The following is a 16,234-nucleotide window of genomic DNA, read 5'->3' as shown; positions in this document are numbered from 1 at the left end:
CCGAGGTCAGAATTTGTCTGTGAGACTAGATTTGAAACAGGCGTGGATAAGATTCTAACAAATAATAATTTTTGTAGCTGTGCATGCTAGAATAACAAGGCTAAACAAAACTCATTATTCAGGGCATCATTTTGTTTCTAGAGCTGTCAAGCGATTAAAAAAATTAATCGTGATTAATTGCACGATTAATCATGCAGCTAAACAATAATAGAATACCATTTATTTAAATATTTTTGAATGTTTTCTAAATTTTCAAATATATTCATTTCAATTACAGAATACAAAGTGTACAATGCTCAGTTCATACTTATTTGTGTTACAAATATCTGCACTGTAAAAACAAAATAGTATTTTTCAATTCCCCCATTGCAAGTACTGAAGTGCTATCTCTTTATCATGAACATTGAATTTACAAGCGTACAATTATGTTAAAAAATAACCTGCACTCAAAAATAAAATAATGTAAAACTTTAGCACCTACAAGTCCACGCAGTCTTATTTCTTGTTCAGCCAGTCACTCAGACAAACAAGTTTGTTTACATTTGCAGCCCACATCTTGTTTACAATGTCACCTGAAAGTGAGAACAGGTGTTCCCATGGCACTGTTGTAGCCAGCGTCACAAGATATTTACATGCCAAATGCCCTAAAGATTCATATGTCCCTTCATGCTTCAACCACCATTCCCGAGGACATGCATCCATGCTGATGATAGGTTCTGCTCAATAACTATCCAAAGCAGTACAGACTGACGCATGTTCATTTTCATCATCTGAGTCAGATGCCGCCAGCAGAAAGTTGATTTTCTTTATTGGTGGTTCAGGTTCTGTAGTTTCCCCATCAGAGTGTTGCTCTTTTACGACTTCTGAAAGCATGCTCAACACCTCGTCCCTCTCAGATTTTTGGAAGGCACTTCAGATTCTTGTGTCAAGTGCCTTAGCTATCTTTAGAAATCTCACATTGGTACCTTCTTTCTGTTTTGTCAAATCTGCAGTGCATGTGTTCTTAAAACAAACAACATGTGCTGGGTCATCATCCAAGACTTCTATAACATGAAATATATGGCAGAATGCAGGTAAAACAGAGCAGGAGACATTATTCTCCCCCAAAGAGTTCAGTCACAAATTTAATTAATGCATTATTTTTTTAATGAGCATCATCAGCATGGAAGCCTGTACCCTGGAATGGTGGGCGAAGCATGAAGGGACATACGAATGTTTAGCATATCTGGCACGTAAATACCTTGCAATGCCAGCTAAAAAAGTGCCATGTGAATGCTTGTTCTCACTTTCAGGTGACATTGTAAATAATAAATAGGTGGCATTATATCCCATAAATGTAAATGAGCTGTTTGTCTTCGCAGTTGGCTGAACAAGAAGTAGGACTTAGTGGACTTGCAGGCTCTAAAGTTTTACATTGTTTTGTTATTGGGTGTAGTTATGTAACAACAAAAAAATCTACATTTGTAAGTTGCATTTTCATGATAAAGAGATTGCACTACACTACTTGTATGAAGTGAATTGAAAAATACTATTTTTTTTGTTTTTCATTTTTAGAGTGCAAAAATTAGTAATCAAAAATAATAATATAAAGTGAGCACTGTACTCTTTGTATTCACTGTTGTAATTGAAACCAATATATTTGAAAATGTAGAAAAACATCAAAAATATTTAATAAATTTCACCTGGTATTCTATTGTTTAACAGTGTGATTAAAATTGCAATTAATTGTGTTAATATTTTTTGAGTTAATCACATGAGTTAACGGCGATTAATCAACAGCCCTATTAATTTCTTGTGGTGGCTTTAGTGATGGAGATCAGGTCTAGATGTATTGCAGGGTGTTTTCACTTTCCTCTACAGCATCAAGTATTGATTATCATGAAAGGCAGACTGCCACAGTAAATAGCCTATTAGACTGATATTGCTTGGCAAATCCTTTATTCTTATGGCTAGACTGTAGGTTTGAAAACACTCCCTGCATAGGGGGCAGAGCAGAGCAAGGAGGAGCACTCAGACAGACACAAGGGGGAAAGCAAAAAAAAGGATACAAGATTTAGAAAAACTGACTTATGAGGAAATACTGGGCATGTTTAGTCTTGATATAGGAAGACTGAGGTGGGGACCTGTTAAGTCTTCAAATATGTTTAACGGCTATAATAAAGAGGATGGCGATCGATTGTTCTTCATGTCCACTGAAGATAGGACAAAAAGTAATGGTCTTAATCTTCAGCAGGCTATATGTAGGTTGGATATTAGGAAAAACTTTCTAACTATAAGGATAGTTAATCACTGGAATTAGGTCATCAGAAGAGGTTGTGGAATGCCTATCATTGGAGGTTTTTAAGAACAGGTTAGACAAACACTTGTCAGAGATGGTGTAAAGGAGTCCTGTTAGGTTTTTATCCCCGACGGTGGGAGACCCTGACCATCCCCACTTATCTACACTGGGTGGCTTATGTTCAGCTTCTGTTTCTTAGTCCTTGCAAGGAGGCCCCTGCCAATTGTGGGCCTTCTTATGGCTCTTCTGTTAAGGGATCAAAAGGGAAATAAATGTACCAATGCACCTGAGAATAACTGCTTCCACAGCCAACTCAAAGTGGAAAAGGCCCGCAGTACCTTCTGTCTAAGTAGCAGTTTTCTATGAGTCCTTCTACCTGGATAGCTGAATCAGGCTCACTCTGTCAGGCTTACCCTGGGAGTTCAATGCATTCCCTGTAGTGTCGGGCGTTATGATCTCCTGGATGGGAGTTCCTATTGCGGCTTCAGGAGTCACTCCAGCTGTTTCCTGCTCAGGGTGATATCTCCCCATGGCTGACTACAGTTTCCTCTCTAGCCTCCCCTTCCCTCCCCCAACATTCTGGTGCCCTCCTCATGAGTGTTGGTTCTATACCCTGTCAGGGATGGTCTAGGTTTACGTGGTCCTGCCTCAGTCCAGGGAGCTGGACTTGATGACTTCTTGAGTTCCCTTTCAGCCCTATATTTCTGTGATTCTATGAATCTCTGTCTGGGCTGTTCCTTGTACATGGTAGGTTGGCAATCTACTCCATCTCTTAGCGGATTACTGATCCTGGTGCACTGGTCCTACTCTGTGGCATGGTACAGAAGGGGAGGGCAGTGACCCCACTTCCCTGCCACATTTTCTGATTCTCATTTCCCACAAACTGTCTGCACACTACCCAGAGTGCAGGGAATGCAACTGTAACTTTGTGTGGCTATTGTGAAATTAGCAAGAATGGGATGTTTTTTGCTTGCCCCCTTTGACCCTGCATGGCTGCTCACAGTGTAGCCATAGACTTAGTATTCCATAGCCTGATGTTGCATATTTGGAACTAGAGTAGATGCAGTTAAAATATTTGTTCTCTTTGTAAAGCTATTTTTTCTGTGGCAGCTGATTATGCAGTTTTGCTGCCCCTGTTTTATGTTTATGTTTCATGCAGAATATGTTGTGGCAGCCACTGACTTTCTTTCCTTGTTCTCAACTGTTGAGTGTATCTGTGCACATTATCATCAATCACATCTTCATCAATTCATCTATATCTATATCTGAAATATTTTAATTTAGTCAACCCAACTTACTATATGTCATTTAAAAATCTCTTTCAAGAACGACCCACGTTTCTCAGGAGACCAATTAACCAAGTGGTTCTGGAGGAAGAGGCAGTAGAATTCCGATGTCAAGTCCAGGGGGATCCTCAGCCAACAGTCCGGTGGAAGAAAGATGATGTGGATTTGCCAAGAGGAAGGTAAGAGTAACCATTCTTGTTCTCATTGTCAGTCTCTCCTCTCTGGTTAACCCTGATTGCTTTGTTCTCTAGTGTAAAACCCTAGTAATCAGATATAATAGGTAAGGAAGTTTATTGCCTGTTGGTCAAATTACCCTATCAAATATGCTCCTGAGCTGGTGAACTAAGGAAATTCACGTGGGGTATGATCACCCATGGAAAAGGGTCTTGGGGAGAGGAGTGGTGGAGAGTTATTTTGTCCACATGGACATTCACTCCACTTGAAGAACATATCTGATGAGCCCCCAGAAACAATAATAAGTACTTTAGAAAGCTGATATTCCAGAGAATAACTTACAGATGCTCTATAGGGGGCAAACAGACCAGAGTGCTTACATACCACTTGGAAACAGTAGTTGAAAGGCATAAAAATAAGGCAGGCTGGAAGGGTTTGCTGGCTCTTCTCCAGTCTTACACAATGGTTTGAGGCTAGAAAATAAGTCTGTCTTTTCTGGAATATTTTGGAAAGAAAGAAACAAAATGCCAGAAGTAGAGAAAATAAATTTAAAATGTTTCAGTCATTAGTAACAGATGTTCTGGCAGGAAGAAAGGCAGGAAACCACTAACACAACAGACTTAGTTTAACTTGAAAAACATATTTCCCCAGTGAAAGTGGAAAATAAGGCAACACCTTGAAAAGGTAGTTATTAATAGAGAGGTGAATTTTTGTATAGTAATTTCAAGTGCTAGAACTGTAGAGGACTGAGCAAATGAAGGAGGAGAAAAGAACTCCTGTTGTGAACACATTAAGGGTGTTCCCATTGAAATTAATTGCAAAGCTTCCATTGGTTTCACTGGGAGGAGAATCAGCAGGAGCAGTCATATTCAACAACTAAACATTTCTCCTTACCTGACCAAGCACAAACAAAAGCAATGTTCATATTTCCAGAAATGGTAAAATGTTTGGTCATGACATGTTGTTGTTGATATACAAGTAGAAATAACATTAAAGGTAGTTTGCATTCATCATCTTACCCCTTGTTCATCTCCCACATAAACACTATACTGTGTAATACTCATTATATTGGCTTTTCTCATTCTTCTTGTAATGTTCTGTATATAGACAGGTAAAGTGACATGTAAAATAGCACAAAAACATGTGTAGGTATTTCGTTAGTACGTGCCTTGTCAATAAAATAATTCTCTCTACTGAAAATGGACGTTTCATTGTATTAAGAGGTTTGTTTTCTCTGAAGTATCAGTAAATAAATTTATGTTTTTTTTTCTGTGGCTTGCTCCATTATACTCCATATGAGCTTGTGTTTTGATAAGATGTTGTGAAAGGTAGCAAGCACATTTTATTTGACATGTAGTAAACTTTACCTATCCCCGCCCCGACTTCCCCTTGGTAGACTGAAGTCCTCTTAACACCTTCATTTGTTGACCAAAAGTGACTCTGACCATGCCTGTACTATGAGCTAGGGGGTCTCATTCCCCTGTCATGTACACATACTTGTGGTAGCTCAATGAGAGCTAACACAGGTATAAATAGAACTGTAGCTGTGGTACTAGCACAGGCAATGGCAGCGTGGCACAGTTTAACTGTGCAGGGTAGAAGCACTGCTGAAACTGATGGGAAAATACTCTGCACAGCTAAGCTGTGCCTCCACTTCTACTGCCCTTGCTACCACAGCTACGCTACCATTTATACTTGCACTAGCTGTAATCAAGTTACCGCGTGTATGTGCCTGTGAGCGGGGAAATCACAACCCTAGCTCATAGAGTAGATGTAGCCTTTGTGGGCCTCAGTTTTCATGTGCCTCAATTTCTGGGCGCTTAACTTAAGACAACTTAAAGGGGCCTGATTTTTAGAAAATGCTCAGCAACCACCATCTGAAAATCAGAACCCATTAAGGTGTCTGAAATTGGGTACTCAAAAAAAGCATGCTACAAATGATCTATTATAAACATACCACTCTTTCTTCCTGGATGCATACATATTAATCCAAAGATTTTGCTGCTCTCGATTTGGAGGGTATGACCAATCTATTGCTCCTTCATGATCTACTTTTGACTCATACCCCACCAATAGAAAACTGCTGATCTTGTTGCTTTAACTGCTAAGTTTGATAAAGATTTCAGGCTAACACAGGACTCCTTTCTTCTGGATTTTTAAATATTTAATGTTTGGGTTTTCTTTTTTCACCAAATAATAATAATAATAATAGAGTTCTTTTAAACATGTGTTAACTGGAACTTGTTTCTTCGTGTAATGTTCCTACTAGTGCTATATTGTGACATCAAAACTAATGTAATAATAATACCTATTCAATTTGGGTATACTGTAATGTAGTTGCACCTAATGTGGTAAGACTAATATTTTAGGAACTGATCCTGCAAACGCTATTGCCAAATGTAACATTTACTGTTGTGCACAGGTCCATTGAAGTCAATGGTAGCAACTCATGGTGCAACAATACTCTTAGTAATATTTGCAAGATTGGGTTTTTAATTCCCCCCCCCCCCCGAAAATTAATAAAATGACAAAAAACAGAACAGGACAAATAACTCTAAATTCATTACACATGTTGAATGTACTGTTTGAATAGGATGCATGTTTATATCTATTAAAATATATCTTTACTTTACAGTTTAAAATAAAGGGAGATTTTTGACAGAGCTTTTGTTCCAAATGCAGTAACAAATGTATGTACACCTCTACCCCAATATAACGCTGTCCTCAGGAGCCAAAAAAATCTTATCGCATTAGAGGTGAAACTGCGTTTTATCGAACTTGCTTTGATCCGCTGGAGTGCACAGCCTTGCCCCCTGGAGCACTGCTTTCCTGCGTTATACCCAAATTTGTGTTATATTGGGTCATGTTATATCGGGGTAGAGGTGTATATCTAGTGTGAGAACCACCGTCAGGGAAGCTTATGATTAGAATGTTTACATCAAACTTGGGATTTTGCTGTGTGGGCAGATCAAGATGTCCTTTCGTTTTTGATTTTTGTTTCACTGTGTATACTTTCGTGCTTAGGACATTTATTGTGTTCAGGTGTTTTTTAAAAATCATTGTTATTACTATTAAGTCAGACTTGTAAGTAGAAATGCCAGATTCTGAACTGATGGTGGTTTGCAATTAAGTTTTATATTTCATTACATCAGTGTTTCTCAAACTTGGGACGTCCTTGTGTAGGGAAAGCCGCTGGCGGGCCGGGCCGGTTTGTTTACCTGCTGCGTCCGCAGGTCCGGCCGATTGCGGCTCCCCGCTCCAGGCCAATGGGAGCTGCTGGAAGCAGCGGCCAGTATGTCGCTTCCAGCAACTCCCATTGGCCTGGAGCAGCGAACCGCGGCCAGTGGGAGCTGCGATCGGCCGGACCTGCAGACACGGCAGGTAAACAAACTGGCCCAGCCCACCAGGGGCTTTCCCTAAACAAGCGGCGTCCCAAGTTTGGGAAACACTGCATTAGATCATGTTCATTCTTACTGCCTATATGCTCTTCTCTTTCTTTTCATATTTTAACTATTGTGAGATGCATTACCTTTAATTTCATATCCAAATATGATTTCTTCTTAGTACAAGTTTCATTTTAAAACAATCGCAGGGCTTTCTCATATATATATATATATATGAAATACACACACAACTGGTTTTCATTGTTTACATAAATGGAAGGGAGATGCACACTAACATTCTGATCATAACCAGCTTTAGCCACCAGAGAATACTCCAGATGTTGTGTTTTTATAGTGCAGTTTAACATTGCATTAACAGGTTTTTGCATTTATAATTGGAAGGTACAGTGTTAGAAACTTCATCTTAGTCCTTAGAACATCACAAGCTGCTACAATGGTGCTTGGATTCATCCATTTTAAGACCAGAAAGTCTAGTCTGACCTTCTACATAATGCCCAAGTCTTTTTCAGACTTACTACTTCCCAGGCTAGATTCTTCCCCTCTTATAAATGTGGCCTACATTCTTAAAAGTATAACCTTACATTTGGCCCTGTTGAAACAAATATTGTTTGCTTGTGCCCGTCTTACCAAACGATCCAGATTACTCTGTATCAGTGACCTCTCTTCTTCATTATTTACCAGTCCTCCAATCTTTACATCATTTGCAGACTTTATCAGTAATGGGTTTGTGCGTCCTTCCGGGTCATTGATAAAGATATTAAATAGTATAGTGCCAAGAACCAATCCCTGTGTGATCCCATTAGAAAAAACATCTACTTGATGATGATCCCTCATTTACAATTGCATTTTGATACCTATCAGTAAACCAGTTTTTAGTCTATTTAATACATGCCATGTTGATTTTGTATTATTCTATATTCTTTATAAAAAATTATGATACCAAGTCAAATGCCTTTCAGATGTCTGAGAATATTATATTAAGGTTTTTTGGCAATATGTATTTTCCATAAACCCATGTTGGTAATACAACGCTGACAGATCCTGGTCACTGGTGGACAGGATTGAACCTGGGACCTTTGGAGCTAAATGCATGAGCCTCTACTGCATGAACTATTCTTATTGATAAACTAGGCAAATACAACTTAGTTGGAGCTACTATAAGGTGGGTGCATAACTGGCTGGATAACCGTACTCAGAAAGTAGTTATTAATGGTTCCCAATCCTGCTGGAAAGGTATAACAAGTGGGGTTCTGCAGGGGTCTGTTTGGGGACCGGCTCTGTTCAATATCTTCATCAATGACTTAGATATTGGCATAGAAAGTACGCTTATTAAGTTTGCAGATGATACCAAACTGAGAGGGATTGCAACTGCTTTGGAGGTTAGGGTCATAATTCAAAATGATCTGGACAAATTGGAGAAATGGTCTGAGATAAACAGGATGAAGTTTAACAAAGACAAATGCAAAGTGCTCCACTTAGGAAGGAACAATCAGTTTCACACATACAGAATGGGAAGAGACTGTCTAGGAAGGAGTACGGCAGAAAGGGATCTAAGGGTTATAGTGGACCACAAGCTAAATATGAGTCAACTGTATGATGCTGTTGCAAAAAAAGCAAATATGATTCTGGGATTCATTAACAGGTGTGTTGTGAGCGAGACACGAGAAGTCATTCTTCCACTCTACTCTGCGCTGGATAGGCCTCAGCTGGAGTATTGTGTCCAGGTCTGGGCACCGCATTTCAAGAAAGATGTGGAGAAATTGGAGAGGGTCCAGAGAAGAGCAACAAGAATGATTAAAGGTCTTGAGAACATGACCTATGAAGGAAGGCTGAAAGAATTGGGGTTGTTTAGTTTGGAAAAGAGAAGACTGAGAGGGGACATGATAGCAGTTTTCAGGTATCTAAAAGGGTGTCATAAGGAGGAGGGAGAAAACTTGTTCACATTAGCCTCTAAGGATAGAACAAGAAGCAATGGGCTTAAACTGCAACAAGGGAAGTCTAGGTTGGACATTAGGAAAAAGTTCCTAACTGTCAGGATGGTGAAACACTGGAATAAATTGCCTAGGGAGGTTGTGGAATCTCCATCTCTGGAGATATTTAAGAGTAGGTTAGATAAATGTCTATCCGGGATGGTCTAGACAGTATTTGGTCCTGCCATGCGGGCAGGGGACTGGACTCGATGACCTCTCGAGGTCCCTTCCAGTCCTAGAATCTATGAATCTATGAATAAGCCATGTGGCTGTTAGCTAAGGCTGTAGAGCAGACTCATTAATCTCTGTTCCTAAGTGGTCTCGATGCCACCAGAGAGGACAGAACACCACGCCCAGGAGGTGTGTGGGTTACATACTTCCCCTAGCTGAGGAAGCGCATCCCGAGCTTCAGAGACTTCCCAATTGAAATCGCGGATGAGCCCTCACTTGTAACACCGACAGATCCCCTTTTGTCGGCGTGGGGATTGGATCTGGGGCTTCTGGAGCTTAATGCGTGAGCCTCTATTGCATGAGCTAAAAGCCATATGGCCATTAGCTAAGGCTGTAGAGCAGACTCATTAATCTCTGTCTCTAAGGGATCTCGATGCTACAAGATGGGACAGAACACCACACCCAGGTGTGTGGGTTACAGTAACATAATTAATGCCAATCTTTCTTTAACTCTTTCAGTTGAGTCCTTTGGTTTAGTTAGTTAGTATCAGTCAGCCAATTATTTTTTTTCTGGGATCAATGTCATGCTAAGAGGCAGACACTTGTCAGCAGTCTCATCAGGATGGCTGAGGATTCGAAGGACGTGAAAGTTGTTCTCTCTAAAGAGAGGACTAGAGCACCTCCCCCTCCTCCATGATGACATAGCTTCATGAAGTAAATACATCTGTGATGATTTGGCCTGCTGGGGATTTGGCCTAAGTTCTTTAGGTCAAGGCTGAGATACATTGATGAGGCAGTAAAGAGAAGGCTTGATGTGGACAGAGCAGTAAAATGAGACAGACACATGCATGGAATTAAGCATAAGATCACAACTTTTATTAAACTTTAGACAGGGGAGGCTACCCACCTACCACCCATACTCTCCTATACCAGGCATTTAATTGGTTCCACTGCAGGAGTTACAGGGCTCCTTACCATGTAACCCATAAAGCAGAGTAGGCTCTCCTCAGTCTACTCTCCAGGAGTCAGCTCTCTCTTAGTCTTAGCACCCTCCATCCCCCCCAAGGAGAACAGAGGGTGTAGCAGGGCCACAAGGTCTGACCCTATCACAGGAACCCAATGCCCTTCACCAAAATCCCAGGTTTCTTACCTCTGGGAACCATTCATTAGCCATTCTGGCAACTGGCCACAGGTTACGACAAATAAACAACTCCACCCCAGTACCTCAGTTACGTACTAAGAACCTTCCTACTTAACCCACTGTGTCTTGAAGGTGCTGTGAGGAAGGCAAAAAACTCCCTGGTCTTTTGCCAAATGGCCCATAGGAGAAAAAATTCCTTCCTCATCTCCTGAACAGTTGATCAGCTAGACCTGCCACATCTATCTGGCCAGATTCCTATTCCTTGTTTGGGAGGGTAGGGTGCACTGCTGGAACAGAGCTGAAGGAGGCTCCACATGGCCTCCATGCTGGATTAAATCCTGAAGCTGGGGAATGCTGGCCAATCAGTACCTTTCACTCCCCAGCTGGCCAATGAGTTCCAGAGACTCCCAGAGGGAGGTGCTACTTACTGTCCCTTGGCAAGTGTCTCCCTTCCTGGCTGCTTGGACTGTCTCCCTTCATCGTTGACCCCATCAGTTCCCTGTGTATGTGGGTGAGTGGCATTTATACTACCCCTTTCTGTGCTTTACATGTTCACTGAATAAGCAGATTCCTTTAGTTTCTAGTTCTTTCACTCTAGTACATTTGATGACCATTCAGCTACCTTTAAGGATGAGGTAAAGGGAGGAGAAATCTATCATTTATATAAACAAAAGCTTAAAGTGACATCTTCATCATTCAAAGAGTACTTGGGACTCTAAAACCATTTTGAACTGTATTTTATCTAGGCAGCTGAATTTGGAGTAATCTGAAAGAACAGCTTTTACTATATATATTTGTTCAGTGTGGGCAAAGATATTTGTCTAGTGTAGACAAAATGAATATCTAAAAGATGGGCAAGTGACAGCATGACAGCTCTGTCAGTTGAAGTGAAGACAACTTCTGAGTATTTTCTCTTTGATTGAATGGGAGATTTTTTTAAAGAGAAAATGAAGCTAACTTGCATCTTCTGAGCACCTCTATTATAAGCATTTTGCATCTACATTTCAGTATGAAACCTTCAGAAAGTTTTCCCTTTGCATCCCTTATTACATAAATAAAACCCTCCTCTGAGCAGATGTTCCACCCATCTATTTGTCTTACAGCTTAGAGTGTCAATTTCCTATTTCCACAGCTGATGACATTCTTTGTGCAGCTGCCTAATGTTAGTGTATATTCTGCTTTTAAATAATATTCTCCTCTTGGCTTCATCCCAGGATTACAATGGCAGGATTATAGGAGGTGCCCACTAGGGTGACTAGTGTTAAAGGTTTATTACGGTTTCCATTAGCAATTTCAGCTTTCAAATATTTCTAGTTCAGTGATGCTAAAACATGAATTTTGTTATACAGAGTGTTAGGCCCTGATTCTGAAATGAGCACCTCATAGGAAGCAATTGTACAAAGTAGTGTGCAAGATCAGGATATTAGCCTACAAGAATGTAAATCTCTCTCTCTATATATCAATCTAAATTCTTCTTTAAACTTTCTGTTTATTGAGAAATCTAAGAGTAAGGAGAGCATAATCACGTATCATACTTAGGAGATAATACAGTTAAATTATACAGCTATTACTACACCAAATTTTGTGTTGCATAGTCATTGAAAAGCCCTTCAGCTCCTCAGAAACCTTACTATTATAGTTTTAATTATAAAGATCCTTTTGTGAACAATGTGTATCTCAAGTTGCAGCTGGATTAATTTAAGAAAAGCAAGCAACTCATAACTTCTGAAGAAACTTTGAGTATTTTTAAGTTACATTAACAATATCGTTGTAATCTAGTGTTTTTGTTCAGATTCCTATTTACAAAAATAAATGAATGATGTTATTTTTAAACTGAATTCAAGTAGAAATTTGAAGTTCGGATTGGTGTTTTGTAGAAAGGTATTTCAAAATTGGATACCTAGAGTAAGTTTTCTATGATAGAATTTTCAAAAGTGTCTAAGTGGTTTAGGAACATAAATCCCAATGAAAGTCAATGACTGGTGCTTCTAAGTCACATAGGTTTTTTTTTTTTAAATCTTACTCTTAAATCCTTTTGTAAGTGCCTAAATAATAGACCTGATTTCCAAAAGTTCTGAGAAATGAGAGGTAACAAAGTAGGTGGTCAGGGCACTATCCTGGGACTTCGGAGACCTGAGTACAAGTCCCTGTTCCACCACAGATTTCCTGTGAGAGTTCTGGCAAGTCACTATAGATACTTTTGAAAATCTCATTAGGAATGAACCTACATCATTAGGTGCATAAATATCTTTTTAAAACTGGCCCTTAGTGTCCCTATAATTCAGTTCCTCATCTGTTAGATAGAGATAATAGCATGTGAGGGAGTTGTGAGGGTAAAGACAAAGACTGTGAGATGCTGTGCTCAGATACTATAGTAGTAGGGGGGTATAGCAGTATTTTAGATAGGTTTATTATTTTAAACTTTGAAGTAGGTACTGCAAGGAAAATACGTAAAGGTGTTGGTGCCTGGTGCACCTTCATTAACCACATTGTTACAGCACACTATATTTGTTTCCAAAGAAACTGGTCATCAATTAAGAAAGCTCTAAGAAGGGCTCCATGGACACAGTTTATTCAATAATATTGCTCCTACAGCCACTTATATTGTTTTGATTATATATTAACTGAATTATTCAGCATTTCTACGCTTTTGTAGTCCACAAACTACTCCCAACAGATTAACAATTCCCTATATTACAAATTTTGGTACAAAACCAACAGGGAAAATAATAGTACAATGTGAACTCTGGGATGTGTAAAGCTTCATTCCAGAGGCTGTCCATTTTGAATCAATGACCCAAGACTGAAATGCATTGTGAGTCAAGGATAGAGGCACATGGTGTATATTTTATTTTAATTGCTCTAAAAATTCTACATCAATCCATAGCTACCACACTGCACTGAGGCTAGGGGAATAGTTAATCAAGTGTGACTCATGTCAAACTACTGAAGGTGAACAGGAAATTGTGGAGTCGCTAGCCTGATGCCCCTAGCTAAAATATTAGGTTCACTATCTCATGAATAAACTTGGTTTGCCATATAAATGATACAGGTAGTCATGACAAAGATGATTTCAAAGCAACTGAGGACAAAAGATTATTTCAAAGCAAATAAGTTAGGCAGAGGGACCAGGACATATTGGATTTTTTTTTTAAAGTCAGTATACCACACCCCTTTTCAGTGACAGTTAGGTGTCCAGTTGTCTCCTTGATACATGCTTGATGTAAACAGGACTTACTGAAGGGCAAATAGACTCCTAAGAAATGGGGAGTAACAGTTAAGACCTCTAACCAAATATGGCCTTACTCAAATCATGACTCTGCTCCTTTTAATCCTTAGAACAGGAAGGGGGGCGTTGTTATTGTTTGAGATTCTTTGGTGGAGGGGTGACATTTCTTTGGCTTTCTATTTAATAAAAATTCGAATAGAGTTTGTGCAGTGTTTCATGTCTTCAAATTTCCTAGTAAAGCCTAAGAGAGCAGCTGCATAGCCTGTAATTATGTAGCAAGTAATACAGGATTTTTTTTTTCCTGAGGAAGTGAAGAGATTTTCAATTACAAGTTAAAATTTATGACACGCTGTAATAACTGTTTAAACCTTTCACACAGAAGAAGATAGCAGTGCCAGCTCTTCATGAGAGTGAGACTTACTCAGAGAATGTATTTTACAGTTGCCTTAAAAAATGTCTTAAGTAGCAATCACATGGGTCTTTTTTTTTTTTTTTTTTTTTTTTCTCCGTATTCCAGCCCAGAACAGCTGGTTGAGCTCTGTAAATACATCTTTAATGAAATTACAACCTGCACTTGTAAGTTGCATTTACAGACACTGTCTGATTAGATGAGCATTGTACTAAGGAATGAAAAGTGGCAACTGCACCAGCAGAAAGAGTTATTTATTTTAGATGCCATCCACACAGTGGGAGAAGGTAGACAGGGAAACCTTAAGTTATACTTCAGAATTAAAGTGGTATGCAGTTTACACAAAGTGCATTGCTAAGTGCTATGAGATTGAGGGTTATTATATGAAACAGCAGAGAAAATCATAAAAAGCAGAGGTATGGTTTGTTATTTACTTAAAATTGACAATGTTCATTTTAGAAATTATTTTGGAAAAATACATGCATTATGTTCTGTTGTTAAAGGATAATCTCTTGTGCTTATATGTAAAAAAAGTCATTATTCAAACCTCTGATTTTATATTTAATTTGATTAAGCAATTGTTGCAGTCAGAGCAATATGAGCACCAACTTCAGTCACAAGTGAGAATTTAGACATAATTAGAAGTTCTCATTTTGTTCAAGTATAAATTTGGCTACATTTTCGCCTCAACTATAAGGCCCATGCAGCAGAGGTATCCATGACACATTTTTAAATCTAGTATCTTTTTTTAGTGCTTGCACGTAATTTCATACACATTCTGGGGGCATAAATTCCATCAATTAGATTTCTGATTTGCATGCATTGTCAGGTAGAGATCTAGTTTCCAGGATTAACGCTGGTAATTTCTGTGGGCACAAAAATGCAGGTACAAGATTGGATTTTAAAAATCAGCCCTTTAGTGTCCAAAATAGTAGGACTCTTTGGAAAGAGTTTCAGATAAGACTTGTATCAGTTCTTTTAAATGAATAAAAGTCAGAAACTTTCATTTTTAAAAAGGATTTAGGTCGGGCCTGATCCCGAGCACTTATCCCTTTGACTCCAACGTCTCTCAGGATTAGGCTTTAAAAGCTGTTTCCGTAAGTAAGTAACAAACTATGTAATTGTGAATTCTATTGTACAAAAGAAGCACTACATAACAACATTTATATTTTGTGGATGGAACAGTGAGGTATTTAACTGCAGTCTCCTCTAGATACAACCAAGGGGAGAATGACCTTTCAATGAAATATGAGTTAATAACCCTACAGTGCTGAGTGCTTTGGTCGAGTTATTCTTAGTACAGATTGTAACAAAATGTAGTCTAATGTGTACTGAAAATTAATTAGAGGAAAGACTGTGTTTTAATGGTGTGATGGATCTAATCTTTGATTACATCAGCAAATTTCTATTGCAATTAATAACAATTAATTGTACTAAATAAAGGAATCAGGGGGGAAAGGTTTGTCATATTAACTGTAGCACTCAGACTATATCACCTTACATCCATTGTGTTTTCCATTCTCAGCATTTTACTTCCTAAACTAACCATCAAGGAGAGACTGACTCCCTTTATGAGGAGCATAGGGGAGAAAACAGGATGTTTTTAATAGCTTGTCAAGGAGAGATAGTAAAAGAAAGAAATTGAATGTGCTATTTGTATACTTATGTGCAACTGGAGAGACTAGAGGCAGTTTCCAGAGGATACTGTTGTCCAGTGTTAAATGCAGCACATGGCTAGTATATGTTGGTCTATAATATAACTTGTGGATATTTCATACAACTTAACAGATCAAAAGTAGAGGTCCAAGACCTGCAATACAAACATGTTTATTTGCTGCTATCCTAAAACAGATGAAGTCATTTAAAACTGCGGAGAGGGGGGTCTTGATTATTAGCAGGAGTGGGTGGGTGAGATTCTGTGGCCTGCGTTGTGCAGGTCAGACTAGATAATCATAATGGTCCCTTCTGATCTTAAAGTCTATGAGTCTTGTATATAATTCTTATCAAGTATCAAAGTGGTGCCCCATTCACCATGATTCTCTCCTGTTGGCCCTTCCATTTCACCTGAGGATTGATTCCCCCTCTCCTTTGTACTGTATTGGAAAATTTTGGATATACCAAATAAAAAAGCTTGGTAATTGTATTGTTTGTAACATTTGCTTCTAAAATTCA

At 39.0% G+C, this 16,234-nt stretch overlaps 1 protein-coding gene across 13 annotated transcripts in view; it reads left to right on the top strand.

Annotated features, from left to right (window-relative positions):
* Nucleotides 1-16,234, top strand: part of ROBO2 (roundabout guidance receptor 2) — a 625,032-nt gene that overhangs the window by 440,423 nt on the left and 168,375 nt on the right. For all 13 annotated transcript variants that reach the window (XM_054047097.1, XM_054047036.1, XM_054047134.1 and 10 more), the window contains exon 5: nucleotides 3,605-3,743. In XM_054047097.1, the coding sequence (XP_053903072.1) occupies nucleotides 3,605-3,743 (139 nt within the window). The remainder of the gene's footprint in view (nucleotides 1-3,604; nucleotides 3,744-16,234) is intronic.

This window comes from Malaclemys terrapin, chromosome 1, assembly GCF_027887155.1.
Source record: "Malaclemys terrapin pileata isolate rMalTer1 chromosome 1, rMalTer1.hap1, whole genome shotgun sequence".
In the NCBI taxonomy this organism is placed as follows: domain Eukaryota; kingdom Metazoa; phylum Chordata; order Testudines; family Emydidae; genus Malaclemys; species Malaclemys terrapin.
Note: the sequence above shows the minus strand (reverse complement) of the source record. Positions and strands in the feature narration are given on the sequence as shown.